We start from the raw sequence: 17207 nt of genomic DNA, 5'->3' as shown, positions 1-17207 counted from the left end.
TTCTTGACTCCAACCATATGATCCACCATCAACCACATCACAGATTCACAAATAGTGATAAAGCACCGCACCACTATTCCGTCAACTAACAACAATATCAAAGAGATACAAAGGCACTATTCTTTCACTCACGACTTTTTTTTTAAAAAAAAAAATTTATACATGAATTTGGCTAATGGTTTATCCCACCGGTGGGTTTAATTTTATAACCCACCGGCAGGGAAAATTTTTGTGAAAACTCCCAAAATCTAACCTGCTCTTGATACCATGATAAATTAGAGAGAAAAGATAATTGAATGGCTTTGTATTGCTTGATTATTATTCATCAATAGGTTGAGTATTTATACAACACCAAAGCTCATAAGATAGAAAATAATCTTCGTAAAAGATATACTAGCATAACCATAAATCATAAAGATATTCTCTAAATAATATCATAACATAAATATCATAAATATATCATTCTCTTAAGGATATCTTCAGAAAATATATCACGCATATATTTTCCGATATCTTATATCTCTAACACCCTCCCGCAATCACAACGACAGTAACACGAACGTTGCGATTGGAAACTTTTCACTTTGTTGAAGTCGATCAAGTTGCACTTAGTAGTTTCTTCTCAATTTAATGATTCGACTACCTATGATTCTTAGAAGTTTCAGGCTATAAAGAACTGTATCTATGTTGGATCCATGAAACATCATCACCGATTAATATTGATGCGCTTTATTTACTAAAACTCATCTCTATTCCGAGGGATGAGCTAATAATGTCCACCTATAAAGTGGCAGATGCAGGATTTCAAACTAGGAATGGCACTAGATTTAACAAAAATAAAAATAAAAATTAAAAAAAAAACCAGTCAATCGAACAAACTGGGTTAAATTTTTATATAATGCGATTCAAACCCTAACTAACAATTCTCATCCTCTTCACACATCCAAAACCACCAAGACAACGCTACCTATATCAAAGTAACTAACAAACAATGTATATTTATACTGTACTTTTCTGAAGCTTATTTTAACGGCAAAAGTTTTTTTTTTTTTTTTATAATTTTTTTCAGGGCTAGCACGTGCTACCCCGTGTTCATCTGTGGATCCGCGAGTATAATACCTAAAATTTCTATACTCTTTCAATACGATTGATGTATATAAATTCAAAAACGCGTTTACAACTATGCACAATCAATTCAAGGATATCAAAATGTAACAGAGGGATTGTCGAACTTCTAGTTCATGTATTGTATTACGGAGTAATTTGGACAACTTAATGATATTCATTATTTATGCAATGAATAATAATGATTTATGCTTAGCATGATCAAATCTTTCAAAATGCTATAGGCTATAGCCAGTAGACAAGAAAATCAAAATGAATCTATTACTTTCTCAATTTACAATATGTACTGTTAATTTGTTGTGTCTGACAATTACACAGCCAAAGAAAAACGCAATGCCTTTGGGAGAACCAGAAATGGGGGAGGGGGGGAATTCATGGAGTTAATCAATAATCATCTAAGATCAATAACATCAAACTTCAACTTGGGATTCATATATACATCTGTACATTGTTTGTATAAGGGCCCACCATCAGCAGGCTGCTCATGTGAATGAAATCCACGCCGATCACAATGTCTAATAACCGACATGCCGCCAGGGGTTGTCAATCGGAAAATGCCATGAGTTCTGCTTGTGAAAAAAACAAACGTTCAAAGATAGCTACAAACACAAAATCACAGCAATAAACCCGATAGAAAGTGGTGCAGTAACAAGTAACGTACTTGGTTCTATCTCTTGGTGCCATAACAATCGCAACAGCTTCAGGCAACATGACCTGAGAAGACAATTAGATTTCTGTCATCTCTACAATATATTTGCCAGATAAAAAATCATATCCAAACATAATTTGTCACATTTTCTCATTGTCAATTTACTGCCAGCATAGCATATTTGAATATGTAAAATAGAGAACTTCAAAAAACAGGCATGGCCTAAGTGCTAACACTAAATCCTTAACCCCGCCAGCTCCCTATACATACATGTCAACACCTCTATGTTATTCTTTGTTTTACTCACGCAGGTAGCCTGAGTGCCTGACCACCCCTCCCCCCCCAACCCCTCTCTTTCCAAAAAGAGAAAACTAGTTTGGCTTCACAATGGACTATAAAGCCATGGACACCAATCTCTATCATTAATGCTTAGCAAAATGAATAACTTTCCAACAATAAATCTGTTTTATTTTCTTCACCTCCAATTTTTTTTTTATTTTTTTATGAATTTTGAATACCTCCGTTAATTATTATGTGCAACAAAGGAATATTTTATGTCTCACAAATAATACCCCTTTGTTGCAGATAATAATTAACGGAGGTAGTAGTTAAAGTTATCTGTATATGCCCTAGAGGGCAGATCCTGTACCACAATGAAATTGAACTAAACTATTGTCAGTCAGAAGAGCAGATACTGTAACACAATACAATTAAAGATTTCCTGCAAGTGGACTTGACCAATCAGGCAACATAAAATATTAACTACATATTCAGATAAGTTTCTGTTGTCACTAAAGCTGAGAAAGCATAGCTATTTCAACTGCAATATGTTAATTGATAAATAAACTCAGGAAGCTATGAAGTTTGCAGAAATTCTCCAATATAAAACAGGTCCAGTGAACTTAAAAGGGGCTTCTTGAGGCCAAATGCCTCGTTGGAAGAGCACAGGACCATAAATCTGCTCAGGGCAAGCAAATAAATGTAACATTCTCCAACATACCTAAAGAAAATCATCTTCAACTTTAAAGGTTAAATACAGAGAATTAAAGCAAAGGTGTTTACGTTTCTATGTATTCTTACATCTTCTCAGCTAACCATCACATTTCTCATCAATTTTTATCTCTCTCACAAAGCCGCAGGCCATTTCTTGAAGAATGACAAAAGTTAGAAATATTTATCCTAGCTTTTAATGGACCTTGTAACTCATACTTCGTACTCCCTCCATCCCATATAATAGTTCCTGTTTTCCTATTTTGGAGATCCAAAATGGTGTTCCTCTTTCTATTTTTGGATAATATGTAAAGACATTTATACCCTTATTTTTTAACTTTATTCATTGTATTTCTTAGATTACCCTTGAATTTTCCAGTTGTTCATACTTTTTTCCACTTTCTCTCTTTAATTTTTATCTATAATTGTACTCTTCACCCTTTTTATGTACTTCATTCACTTTCTCCTCTCTACTTTTGTCTATGATTATACTTTTCACCTCTTTTTTATGCACATCATCCACTTTCTCCTCCCATTTCTTAAATACCGTTAAAAAACACAAACTATTGGGATGGAGGGAGTACAAAGTTTTCCAGAGCCCAACTATCACTATACTTCATGCAGATAGCTTCAATATCATTTGTGAAATGTCCCCAATCAACTTGGAAAATATAGATGATTCAGAGACACAAGAAAACAGAACACAACCTAGGATACAGCCAATATGATAATATCTTTAAAACATCTTTGACAATTCAGGCTTGTTCAAGAATCATAACACCAGCCCCCAAGAAAAAAAAATAGAGAGAGAAATATACGTAGTAAAAAGGTTTAGAAATCACTTACTTGATATGAGTAATGGGTATGAACATCAACTGATGACATGAAACATGATTGTGTGGGATGAGTCTGGCAATAGCAACATGCAATGGACATTAGTTACTCATGAAAGAACTCTATTACTTGGAAAATATTGCATAAAATGTATATAAGATGAAAAATTCAACAGTCTCTAGATCAAAGGCAACTATTTTCATAGTCTAGTATTAGCCATTTAAGAGAAATATGCCTTAATTTAGTTGCCATGACACAATTTGACAGCTAGAGCTATGGTACTCGGACTCTTCATTTCACCTCACGTACCCGTGTCGGATTCTCGACACTCAGATATGGGTATGACACTCAGACACTTCACTTTTAGTTTAAAATCATGGATTTTTTTCACAAAATAGCCGAGTCAGCCACTTAGACACGTACCCGTGTCGGACATGGGTACCTGAGTCCAAGTAACATAGAGCTAGAGCATAGGATTACAAAACGAAACCCCATTATCTAGAAAAAGGTGATGCTGATTGCTAATTAATTGATTATATTTGTAATGACAACAATAATGATTAAAAAATGTTGATAAATATGCAGCACTGGACGAAGTCTAATATAAAAATCCTATACAACTGGTGCTACAATGTATATACCTCTGTAAAATGAAGAAAGTGAAGAAATGGAAAGAGGTCCTGCCATACTTGCATGCAAAACTTTTAACAGATGATCAATAGAAGGAATATGATTTAGTTATCATTTGTATTTCCAGAATTACTGTACGCCATATCATGTGTACAGGCTAACCATTTCTAAGAATTCTCGCAGAGGATTAGAAAAAACATCAGCAAAGAATTTTCATATCAAAATTCTATGTATCATGCACAAAAAAGGAATGGGGAAAAACAGAGAGGAAGATGGAGCAGAATTGAGTAACACACATGGTAGCAAAAAACAACCAATCAGATTTCACGAATTAAAAATAATAGCAAATATAAGAAATATAATAAGATCATTGTACATGAATCCATCCCAGTGGGAAAAGCGATTGTTTATCTTGCACTTCAAATATCTCCTCCTCGTTTGTTGCCTGACACTAGTCATATGATCAAAAAAAGGCTTGATTAAAATAAAGACAGATCAAAACATTATATTTCATAAAGAACAGGGATGCAGATGTACATATATACGAAGTGTATAATTTAAATCAACTTACAGTATCGGATGTTGATTCCTGCTTCGGAATAATCAAAGCTGTAATATAGAACTTTCTGTTCTTCTACAGAGAAAAAAAAACCACCATAATGTTAAGATTCCACCAACCATCATATTGTAGAATTAAAAAATAAAAAAAAAAAGAAAAAAAAAATAGTTGGAAGAGCTTACAAGTGAACCGGCAAGAATACCACATGTCTCCAGATTTTTTGAGGTGTTTGATTTAGCTAATCTCAAGAAAGTATCCATCATACTTGTCGACTGTCAGCAGCGCAATAGATCATTCAGAAAAGTAGATACATAAATAAATAAACGAATAAATATACAGTCTACTGATTTTTAGTTAAAATTGGGGAGAAAAAAGCGTTAATTTGATAAAATTTAACGTGTTAAATTCTTTTTTAGTACTATGGAGAGTCATCTTCATATTCTAAACAATTTCATACTTGGTATAAGATTTCTAATTATACTACCACTATTTGAGAAGGATAAAACCACTGGCGGATCTACAAAGTAACTAGGGGTAGCACATGCTACCCCTAGTAATTTGGTATAAAATTTTAAAACTGCTCAATTAGAACTAATCTCAATGCTTGCTGCAGTGGTAAATGGGCTTTTAGCTAAGTTTTGGTTGTTGTGCGGCACATCTGGGGTTCAACCCTCTCAATCCCCATTTTCTTCATTGACTTTTTCCTTTCTAAGTCTTTTTTTTTTTTTTTTCGTTTCCACACTTTAATTTTTTGAAGAGTATGAAATATTTTGTTAACCGTAATGATTAATTAGCTACATTTGAAAACTACTAGCATTAATTATAAAAAAATATATACAAATTTAATACTCCGTACAACTTCACAGTTTTTTTTTTTTTAATAAGTTCTCAGTCAAATAACATCACATTACATTGCATCGGTCTGTTATTTTGTTAACTTTTTTGGCGAAATTTTTATATATGACCACCTATGAAGTCCGATTTTTCAGTTATTCAATACTTCGTATATTTTTTTTGTTTAAAATTTTCCATGCTACCCCTAACTGGAAACTTGGATCCGCCACTAATAAAACGGTCCTCGATGCAAAGTTGTGATAGGCAACAAAAAAAAAAATATATGTATACCTTCATTCCCAAAAGTTCGGCTAACTAATGGACTCTTGTTTCTATGAAAACTTGGAAAAAGTGAGTGGGTGTAATTGAGGGTGGATAAAGTTAAAGAAGAGTGAGAGGGACGTGTTAATAGTGTGAGATATGAGGGTTAAATCAGAGAAAAAAAATGGTCAAAATCAGTACTTCCTCCATTCGTTTTTAGTTAAAATGCTTCATTTTGGCATGCAGGTTAAGGAATGAAGAACGAGAGATACAAATACAAAAATGCCCTCTCGCTCACAATACCACACCTCATACATCCTTCATACGAATCTATACTTTACAAAATTAAAAGTGTTCCTTCAAACGTTTATGTGCCACATAAATCTATACTATCATTGTGCCACATAAATCTATACTATCATTGTGCCACGTCATCATTTAACTAGCATTGCGCCACGTCACCATTATCAAGCATTACAACAATTATACAATATGGCATCCGACAAGTTTCGAACACTAAACCTCATGGATATAAATCACATTTCTTACCATCTTAGCCAATATTTATATTCTCTTAAAAAGGAATATCAGTTGGTGGCTAAGATCTAATCTAACAGCTCTAGTTGCTTCTCATCTCTCACCCTAACCCCAACAAAATCTAACCAAAAGCTCCAGAAAGATATCTACTATGAGATGGCATAAGGCAGAAACAATTCAAATAAACCACTATATGAAAAATAATTAAAACTAAACTAACATGTCAAATTAACAAAGAGGCAGCTAACATTCTTACTATGTGCAACTCCATCGGAGATTCTGGCTGAAGCAAACTATCTTGCAAAGAACTGTCCATTGTGTCAAGCTTTTCAGTCTTTAGAGGTGGCTCGGAAGGGATTAAGTCTTGCACCTCTGAAAGCACAGGCGGCGGGCTAGGTTGCTTCACAATAACAGTCTCAGGAACATCGGGTTCTTCAAATGAAATCATTGGCTTTTCGTCATCTTGTGGCTGCTGACTACTATCACTACTAGGTTCAACTGTAGGTTGAAAAATTGGTTTTTCACAATCCACGGTGCTATCATCTTTATTAGCTGCAACTCCATCTTCAATAGCCATGACCTGTTGGAGCCTGCTTGTCAACCCAAACCACAGAACAAGAGAAATAACAACAAATAAACCCCAAGCTGAAAGGACAGAACAGTCAAAAATCACTGCAGTTTCTTTTATGCAATACAAGCACCATTTAAATAGGATATTTCAGAGTTAACTACCAACCCCATAAAGCAATTAAAAACCTGGGTACGATGACATCTCCAACATATAATGCACGACACCATCTCTAGGGGTGTTGAATTATCATTGTTGTTTAGAAAACGATACTGATAGGTTTGGTTCCACACATCTACAAGACGATTGTCATTTAATGTATCTCTATGATGCACACAAATGAAAGAATACTAAGATGCATCTTGATACTGCACAACGCATAATAAAATTAAACATGAGAATTCCTTCACCCACACCCACTAGCAAAGGTATCAACTAGATTACTGCAGTAAAACATTCATAGCAGTCTCTACATCCAGGGATACATATATACACTGATATTTTTTTTCTTCTGACAGAAACAATTGGTATAGCATATATCATCTCATAGTAGTTAAAATAGATGACATGGACAGAGCATAACCATCAGACCTACCTTGGAATCTCAACAGGAGTCGTATCAATATTACTGGGATATCGAACCTGCATCCATCAGAGAAAAATCAGCACACATATTGGCAATTAGAAAATAAATCAGATGCTATGACCATGTACCCCTTTATCAGAAACGGGTGGTTGCCATTGCCTGCAGAGCCCATTTGGTCCCAAAATTGAATGCCTCAAAAGTGTCTCCTCCTTTGGCCGGGGAAAGGAAACAGATCTGTATAAGTATCAAGTCATCAACACAACACAACCCAACAGTAAAATTTAGGGAAGATATATGGCTAATGAAAGCAAGAAAAACATAATTGGCAGGTAAAGATCTTTCTAAGTCTCACTTGTTACAACCTTACCTAACATCAATATGTAACTGCAGTTTTATAACAACATCAAAATCTTAGTTGTTTATCATTCAGCTCAATAAGATGAATCTGATGCAAACTAACCAACAACTGCATGAACCTACTATAGTCAATATCAGGATCAAAAACTAACAAGCAAAAGAATTATGATCAAAATAAACAATTATCATCCTCACCAACAATTAGCATAGTTTAGGATGAGCTGGTAGCAACCTGGAAAGCACAAAGATGTGCTTAAGGATTGGAAAAGAAGGGTGAACAAAGGTGAAGGCAGTATGGTGCTGCAAGTTTGGAAGTAAATTAGCAAACTTTCAAGGGCAAAACTTGTCTAGCTCGAAAATTTAGACGAGACTGATGTATAGTTGGAACTTCAAACCATAATTTTGCCATACTTGGTGCTCATGGCCCTCCCTACTGTACACAAAAAAACACTCCCAGACTCCCTTGGTGCTACTTTAATGCATGATACTATATTCCTCAATAGAATTATGAGAAAAGTCAATGCCAGGGTAGAAAGACTATTTATATGAAAAGTGATTATTTCAGTGTTAATATACAACGTCAAACCTGTGTTTCCAGATAGACTAAGGTTCATGAGGATTTGAATATAGAAAGGTGTGATATGCATTACAATGAAGAAAAACATGAGAAAAACCTATGTGTTGGCAAGAAGTTTATGAGACCATAAATTAAGTAAAAATGTTCATTGCCCGACCAAACAATCCCAAACAGATGAACAGATGTGGTAAAATTCTATAAGAAAATAAATATAAAATAAATGAATAAAGTAAATTTCAGCAGCAGCAAACCAAACTATAACAGTCAAGATCCAGAACCAACATAGTGCCTCAGACTGTCACGTTACTTATATCAGATACAGAACAACAAAACCATATTGGAACTATTATGTTAAATTCTAGACACCATCAGAGTTCTGACATCTGTCCCAGGGTAATTATACCTATTAAAAAAGAAAAAGGCTTTTGTATCTAAAAAATTAACAAGCTGCAGATATAAAACCTCATCAAAAAGAACAATTTGCTCAGAAAGTTAGAATACTGGCGATGCAAGGGTTAAAAGTCACAAGGCAAGTTGTAGAAAAGAAGAATTAACAGATAATGAACTTTAACTCTAGACAAGAAAAAAACTTGTATCTCAATTACTAATATCACTTGAATTTTATTTTTTTTTATTTTTTTTTTTTTTTTTTTTTTTTTTGAAGAATATCACTTGATTCTTTAAGAGCAGCAATATAAAGTATAAACTGATGTTGCATATGCAAAATATAGATTTTTTCAAACTATAGAGCAAAGAGAACATTGCATGAAACTTTTATCTTGCTAACAATGCTAAGACTTACAATTTGTGAAATTTCTCTTCCACCGGGATGGTGTAAACATTCTGCTGAGCATTTAAACCTCCATATGCACCCCTGGAAATATTTTGTGTTGCCTTATGCAACAATGAAATGTGAGTACAGAAACTTTTGCAGAAGCCAGTTTTGATTCCAGAAAAAAGATAGTGAGAGACACAAATGTACCTTAACTACTTGACAATTAGTTGGAGAGGGTGCATTGATAAGAGGCCATTGCACAGAAGAACTAAGAGAATGATTTTCATTAGGACGATCATTATGATTCCATCCAATAACTTGGTACATGGGCTTTCTTTCATGTTCTTTAATTTTCTGCTTAACAGCAGGATTCAGAGCCTCCAATTCATTCAAGGCAATTATCAATTGCTGCACAAATAAAACAAATGAAATAAATCGCCAAACAGAAAGTTAAACACTCATAATATACATATGTTTTTCTGAATCTTCTACAGCTGAAACTAAGATAAAACATAACAAAAGCAAACAACATACATGTAATTTTATTCTTTAATCACCTTTTTCAATAAACTTTTTTTGCTTTGTGGAGATGCTGCATATTCCCTATGGCGAGGAATTGTCTCAGATACCAAACTGAAAAAAGGCAAAAGGTAAATAGCTAGATACATAAAAAAAAAAAAAAAAAAAAATCATATAAGTAAGAACAAATCAACATGTATAGCAGATGTGATTTGGGGGGAGCAATAGGTAAATCTCATATTTTTGTCAATAGTGCCATATCTTGATATTTGTGAAAACATTACCCTAAAATTCATAGGAGGTTCAGACTTTGGGGAGGGATGACAAAAGGGAAGGAGGGGGGGGGGGGTATACTATACATTTAAGGGTGCTTTTGTGAGATATTGAGGGTGGATATGAAACTATTTATTAATCACCTAGATTAATTAGTAAGTTCAATGTGACCCACTACGATACTATGATTTAGTCACTTGATTTTCACTTATCATGACTACATAGAATCTTACTAATATGAACTAATTCTTCCTAAATTGAACTTATCTTACTTTCTTCCAACATTTTGACTTTGACGCTAGCCAATAAGTATAAAATTTGATATCTTCAATATATGAATTGAAACAAACTTACTAAACAAAGGCTTGCTTCCTATTTTTCCAAGAATTCATGCACTTTCCTACTAAAAGACTGGTTTTACAAAAAGTTACGCTCGTTAAGAGGATTTCATTTTCAAGCTGGCATCAGCCTTACCAAACCATAGTATGCGAGTAGTGGAAGAATCAAATAACAAAGGAACTAAGTTATTTTTTATGAATTGAACTTAAGTAGCCCTCATTTTACTCAGTAGAACTTGTCATAATTTGTTTTATCTCAATTGAACTTATTTTTCTCGAATTTAATTGATCTGCATTATCTTTCCCTGAAGTAATTGAAAATAAGGTGAACAGATCCTAAAGTAACCTTTCATATTCTTTTACATTCCTTTTGTCCCATAAAAGTTACATCAATTTTCCTATCCAACAAAAAAAGGAACCTAAAGTTGGTCGTGGCTACAATGTAACAAGTATTTCTACAATGTGATCCACATATAATATTTCCCATAACTAAAAATATGCCAATTATAAATCCAGTGCGTAAAATTAATTTATAATAACGATAGGCAAAATGATTTTTACCTTGAAAATCGTAGAAGCATGACATAGAGGTCTATAATATTCTTCTCATTCCGGAAGATAGTAGCCTGTAAAAGTTACGGTGGCAATATTAAGCAGCAAACAAAGGCTTCAAAACAGGAAAGGAAAACAAAATAAGCAATTGGAATTACTTGAAATTGTAGATAACTTAACTCCTTAGCAGACTAGAATTAGCATATTCTATCGTTTTTTATATTATTATCCGATGGCCACTTAACCAATATGATGTGAATCGAGTCCCCTTCCTTATAACTATTTTTATTGCTTTATTTAGGTACTCTCTTGGTTTTGCCTTACTCTTAAAGTAGGGGTTTTACAAGTGAGTTTTTAATAATGTTTTTATTATTTTCTTAGTAGTAGTTATGGGGCCTTGGGCTTCCAAAGTTGTGTTAATTAATTAGTGGGCTCTCTTGGTTCATTAATTAATTATTAGGGCTTTTTATTTAGTTTGCTTGCAGGGCAAGTAGGATAGATTTATTTTTCCTATATATACTAGTTGTATGTCAATTATTTTAACAAGATGTTTTATGAATTATAATTTGAGATTATTGAGCTTTTGCTTGAAGAGAACTTTGTTAAGGTTCAAACTAGTTGTTAACTAGGGTTTTGGGATCGTTACTCCTAAAATCAAACTTAGAAGTCGTTGCCTTCTAAGACTATCTTTCAAATTTCCACCCTTAAAATCACTCAAATCCTTCCATCAAATATAAACCGTCAAAATACACATCAAATTGGTATCAGAGCCAGGTTTTGTAAGTTCTCCCGACTTACACGATTGATAAGAAGAAAAAAAAAATCCTTATTCGTACTCAAGCGGATGAATTGCAGAATTCGTTGGTATCTGTGCAAAAGGTACTCGTAACTTCTACATAGTAGTTTACTTGTTGGTATGTGCTCTTAATTTGCTTGGTGAGTTAGTGGAATTGCTGCCAAATTACAAAGTATTGGTTTAGTTAGAAGAATAAGTTGTGCCGTCATTATTGTTGTGTTGCAGTTATCGTAGTCGGTGGTATTAATTGAATTTTAAAGCATACTAATTTAAGGTGATTGTATTTTGGTAATTAGTTGCTTTGTTTGCTTTATCAAAATATTTTTATTGCCTTTAGTACGACTTGCTGCAAGATTATTATTTTTGGAGATAATTGGCCACGAATAGGACTGTGATTATTTTGACATCATGAGTACTTTAACAAAGGAAGATCTGGATACTATGCTTGTTGATATGATGAGAAATTTTAATGCGAGTCTTGAACGAATGAATGAGAAAATTGAGAAGAGTACACAAGAAATTGCTCAAACCAATCAAAGGGTTGAAACTTTGTCTACTCAAGTGATTGGGGAAGGAAGAATAATCAACAACGAACAACCTAGGGGAATCATGAGAAATTTTCCAATTGACAATGATCGAGATTTGAAGTTGTTGGAACTTCCGGAATTTACAGGTGATGGGGATGCCGAAGACTTTTTAGATTGGGTTCGTCAGATGGAAAAGGTCTTTGATTATAAAGGTTTTGATGAGCAAAAAGCCTACAAGGTTGCAAACCTAAAACTGACGAGATATGCTTCTCTATGGTTTGAGAATTTACGTGCCAAGAGATTGAGAGAAGATGAGCCACGAATTAATACTTGGAACGAGTTGAAGAGACAATTAAGGAAACGGTTCCTACCACGGGAATTTATCCAAGATCAATTCTTGAAGTTGAATCATCTTGAACAAAAGAATCTTAGTGTCGCTGAATACACTAAAGAGTTTGAGAAATTGTGCATGCTTTGTGATTTGCAGGAAAAAGAGGAGATGAAGATTGGACGATACATAAAAGGGTTAACACCTTCGATTTCTCACAAGGTGGAAACATCAAATTATGTGTTCTTTGATGATGTCTTAAGGTTGGCAGAGAGATTTGAGAAACAGGAGAAAGAAAAGAAAATTTCTTATTTCAAGGAGAGGAAGTCATTCTTTAATGGTGAGGGTTCGAATATCAACTCTAACAATTCAAACAATGAAGGGAAGATGATTGTTGTTACTCCCGAACAAGCTGCATTGGCGAAAAAAGTTTGTTTCAAGTGTCAAGGCATGGGACACATTGCTAGAGATTGTGGTAACAAAGTGACGGTATCCAAGAAGGAACATAGAATGTTGTTGGCTTATCTTGACCAAGAAGAGAAAGAGAAGGAGAGTACATGTTTGCTCAATACAGAGGAAGAGTTTGATTTTGAAGAGTTTGAGGGTCAAGAAAAGATTACTCCTGAACCTGAACATCACCATATCGGTATCTTAAGGAGAGTTTTGCATGCTAATTTTGTTCCTCCTACTACACATGAGCAAAGGGAAAATTTGTTCCATACTATATGCAAAGTGGGTGATAGGAGTTGCTCGTTGATTATAGATACGGGATCGTGCACCAATGTTGCATCTACTAAGTTGGTTGACACTATGAATCTTTCTACTAGGGACCATCCTACTCCTTACAAGCTTAATTGGTTACATGATGGAGATGGACTACAGGTTAAAAGGCAAGCTTTGGTGAACTTTTCCATGGGTTCATATTCTGATAGTGTATGGTGTGATATTTTACCTATGACTGCTTGTTCTATACTCTTGGGTCGTCCTTGGCAATATGATCGAGGGGTGTTATTTAATGGTGTTACAAATGTTTATTCAGTGAAGGTTGGGGATAAGAGAGTCCAATTACATCCTTTACCCCCTAAGGCGCCACCTATTCAAGCTCCTGCTAGAGAGTTGTTGATTATGCCTAAACTTAACAAAAAGGAAAGAAGGGCTAATATGTTGTCATTGAGAAACCAACACCCTTTTGAGATTGGTGAGTATGTTTTCTTATCTTTAAATGCTCAAAAAATCTTTAATAATTCTAGAGGTAAGAATGAACCATTAGAGGAAGGACCTTTCAAGATTGTGCATAGGGAGAATTATGATACTTTTCAAGTACTTCTTGGAGCGGGAATTTGCGCTACTATGAGGGCTAGTGACTTGGTACCTTGTCTTCCGAACGAAACTTGAGGGCAAGTTTTTTTTTAAGAGGGAGGGAATGATGTGAATCGAGTCCCCTTCCTTATAACTATTTTTATTGCTTTATTTAGGTACTCTCTTGGTTTTGCCTTACTCTTAAAGTAGGGGTTTTACAAGTGAGTTTTTAATAATGTTTTTATTATTTTCTTAGTAGTAGTTATGGGGCCTTGGGCTTCCAAAGTTGTGTTAATTAATTAGTGGGCTCTCTTGGTTCATTAATTAATTATTAGGGCTTTTTATTTAGTTTGCTTGCAGGGCAAGTAGGATAGATTTATTTTTCCTATATATACTAGTTGTATGTCAATTATTTTAACAAGATGTTTTATGAATTATAATTTGAGATTATTGAGCTTTTGCTTGAAGAGAACTTTGTTAAGGTTCAAACTAGTTGTTAACTAGGGTTTTGGGATCGTTACTCCTAAAATCAAACTTAGAAGTCGTTGCCTTCTAAGACTATCTTTCAAATTTCCACCCTTAAAATCACTCAAATCCTTCCATCAAATATAAACCGTCAAAATACACATCACAATAACTACATAGACAGATCATCATCAGTAGTATGTAGGCTTCAACAACCAAACCTAATTTATATAATTTTCTTTCCTAATAACTTCAAACTACATAGACAGATCATCATCAGTAGTATGGAGGCTTCAACTACCAAACCTAATTTATATATTTTTCTTTCCTAATAACTTCAAAGTTACAAATCACTACCAAGGCTTCGTTCTCCTAATCAGAAATATGGAGATTTGGTCTAAATTTATTAACATCTGGCTTAGTGGTTTGAATATTTCAAGTTAGTGTTGTTTGTCTTCATCTCCTAGGTTGATTAAAATAAGACCATAATTTTACAACAATATGTATGTAACAACATTATCATGTGAGGTATTGCTATGGTTAATTCAATAAGTGGTAACAAATAATGGAAATGAAACTACAAATAATCTGCAAGAATATTAGTGTCCATTCCTATGGTATATAGGTAATATTAGTTCAATCCAAACTACCTTTTTTTCTTCAAAAACTTCCATTACCATATAGGGGACACTAATGAAGAAAAACAAGTTTGGGGTGATATTGCATTACAATAGACATAAGTATGTCACACTGCTTCCCAATTACATTTAAATTCATTCCAATTACCGCAATTAACAACTGGCTATAAAACAAGTCAATTAGAGTCGTATCAATGGTTCTTTGATTCTAACAAGAATAAGTAAGAAGTTTTTGAATAAGTTAAAATGATAATAGCCGAAGCAATATCAGAAATGCGGCAATAACACAACTTTTTCTTCTGTATGATTCCCTTCTTTGATCATCCAAACCAAAATGAACAAGTATAAGAGCCTAGACTTCAACTCACATAGCTGATTACATTAATGTAACTCACTTATGCCTAAAGATGGCACTGGGACGAGCACGAAAAAAGCACGGCACGGTATTGTGCGTGTGGGCCGTGCTTGGGCCCACTGTGTTTGGGAGAAGCACGATATGGCACGGCACGACCGGCCCGGCATGACAAACGGACAAAGCATGCTAAAATCAATGCAATTTTGATTAGGCACGCAAGCCCGGCACGATGGCACGTGGGCCTAGGCCGTGCACGGGCCAAACTTTTGAAAACTTCAGCCCGGCCCGGCACGAAACTCGTGGGCCGAGCCATGGGCCAGCCTAACTAACCCCAAAGCACGTGGGCCTGGCACGAGGCACGACCCGGCACGGTGTGTCCCAGAGCCATCTTTACTTATGCCACATTTAATCTTCTCAATACTGGCATCAATTTACACTACCTCCAAAAGACAAATCTAATGGTCATATCATAATTAAGAACACAATCAAACTCCCCAGATGAAGAATACATCAATTCCAATATAGTGCTCCGTTACGTTCGCTGATGCATAGCTCATTATACACACAAATTACCTAAGCAAATGGTACAATAAAATATAAAGACAATTAATAGAATCTCAGAAAATTTCCCTCAATTTCATATCAAAACCTACAAAAACCCTACTGAAAATAGAAAATTCTTCAATTTCAACAAAATAATTTGTTTCCACTCATTCCACAATCAATTTTTTTTTCTACATAATCACTCACAAGTCAGTTATAACCAAACCTACCCCAAAATTCTGCTATAACATAGAAAACAACGCAAAGTTCAACCTCAATTTTAGAAAATTTTGATCAACTAAAATTCACCAACCCCCGAATAAAGCGAAAATCTATGATCAATAAAACTATACAGAAAATTAAATTCAGATTTGAAGTAGATGAATAACCTGTCGGAGTATATTATCGGCGATCCTGAAGTAGATACGCAGTGAAATGCGATTATCGACATCAAGCTTCTTAGCGTTAGCAGCAATGTCGATTGGTCCAGGAGATGGCCTCATCTTCTCGAATTGTGCAGAATTGGAAAACAACTTCGACTGATCGAAGCTGGAGCTCCGGAGATGCGCGTCAATGGCGGACGGCGGAGGAAGGAGACGGAGGATGAGAGAGAGGAGAAGAAAGATGATACAAGTAACAAGGTCAGTCAGAATTCCACCAAGGGCATAATTGGTATACAAGTATGCATTATTTTATTTTGTAGCGTGAAAACCGTGTGAAAAGTGATTTACCTCGAATATTGCTAGGTGGGTGTTTGGTTCATCAAGTTGGAATGGATTAGTATGAAATCTCATTTTAGAGAGTTAAGGATTTCAAAACTCATACTAGTCCAAAATTATTTCGTTTTATTGTTGGAATGAATTTTATCATTCATTAATAGAATGGATTGTGAATCCTAGGGGGAGGGGTGGGTATGAGATTTCATGGGTATGGGGAAAATTAAACCCCTTGAGTATTAGATTCCATTACTAAAACCACAACCAAACAAAAAACTAGATGGAAAAATGATCCAACTAAACGACCCCTAAAATACAAATTAATTCCATATATAAGTCGGTTTATAACCTATTTCCCACAATACCGTCCACGTAGAATTGGTTACTATTTGGAATTTCGCAGTATAAAACCGCTAATACCATTAGAGCTTCTATATATAGAAACGCTAATACCATTAGAGGTTCTATGCATGGAACCTCTGCATAGAACCTCTAATACCTTTAGCGGTTCTAAGTTGAACCTACCTCGTTTACTTTAGCTTTCACAACCAATTATATAGAACCGCTAATACCATG

The 17207-nt window shown here is 34.6% G+C and overlaps 1 protein-coding gene across 1 annotated transcript; it reads right to left on the bottom strand.

Annotated features, from left to right (window-relative positions):
* Positions 1–1333: 1333 nt before the first annotated feature.
* LOC110702919 (AMSH-like ubiquitin thioesterase 1) lies at positions 1334–16596 on the bottom strand. The gene is made up of 14 exons (XM_021880682.1): positions 16305–16596; positions 10974–11038; positions 9840–9915; positions 9490–9690; positions 9310–9401; positions 7702–7807; positions 7583–7629; positions 6676–7009; positions 4970–5059; positions 4800–4862; positions 4605–4679; positions 3611–3673; positions 1787–1839; positions 1334–1691 (listed from the first exon to the last, which is right to left on the bottom strand). Exons 1-14 carry the CDS (start codon positions 16416–16418, stop codon positions 1517–1519), a joined length of 1554 nt encoding a protein of 517 aa, XP_021736374.1. The 5' UTR covers positions 16419–16596; the 3' UTR covers positions 1334–1516.
* Positions 16597–17207: the final 611 nt, after the last annotated feature.

This window comes from Chenopodium quinoa, unplaced genomic scaffold (assembly GCF_001683475.1).
Source record: "Chenopodium quinoa cultivar QQ74 unplaced genomic scaffold, ASM168347v1, whole genome shotgun sequence".
NCBI classification, from domain to species: Eukaryota; Viridiplantae; Streptophyta; class Magnoliopsida; order Caryophyllales; family Amaranthaceae; genus Chenopodium; species Chenopodium quinoa.
Note: the sequence above shows the minus strand (reverse complement) of the source record. Positions and strands in the feature narration are given on the sequence as shown.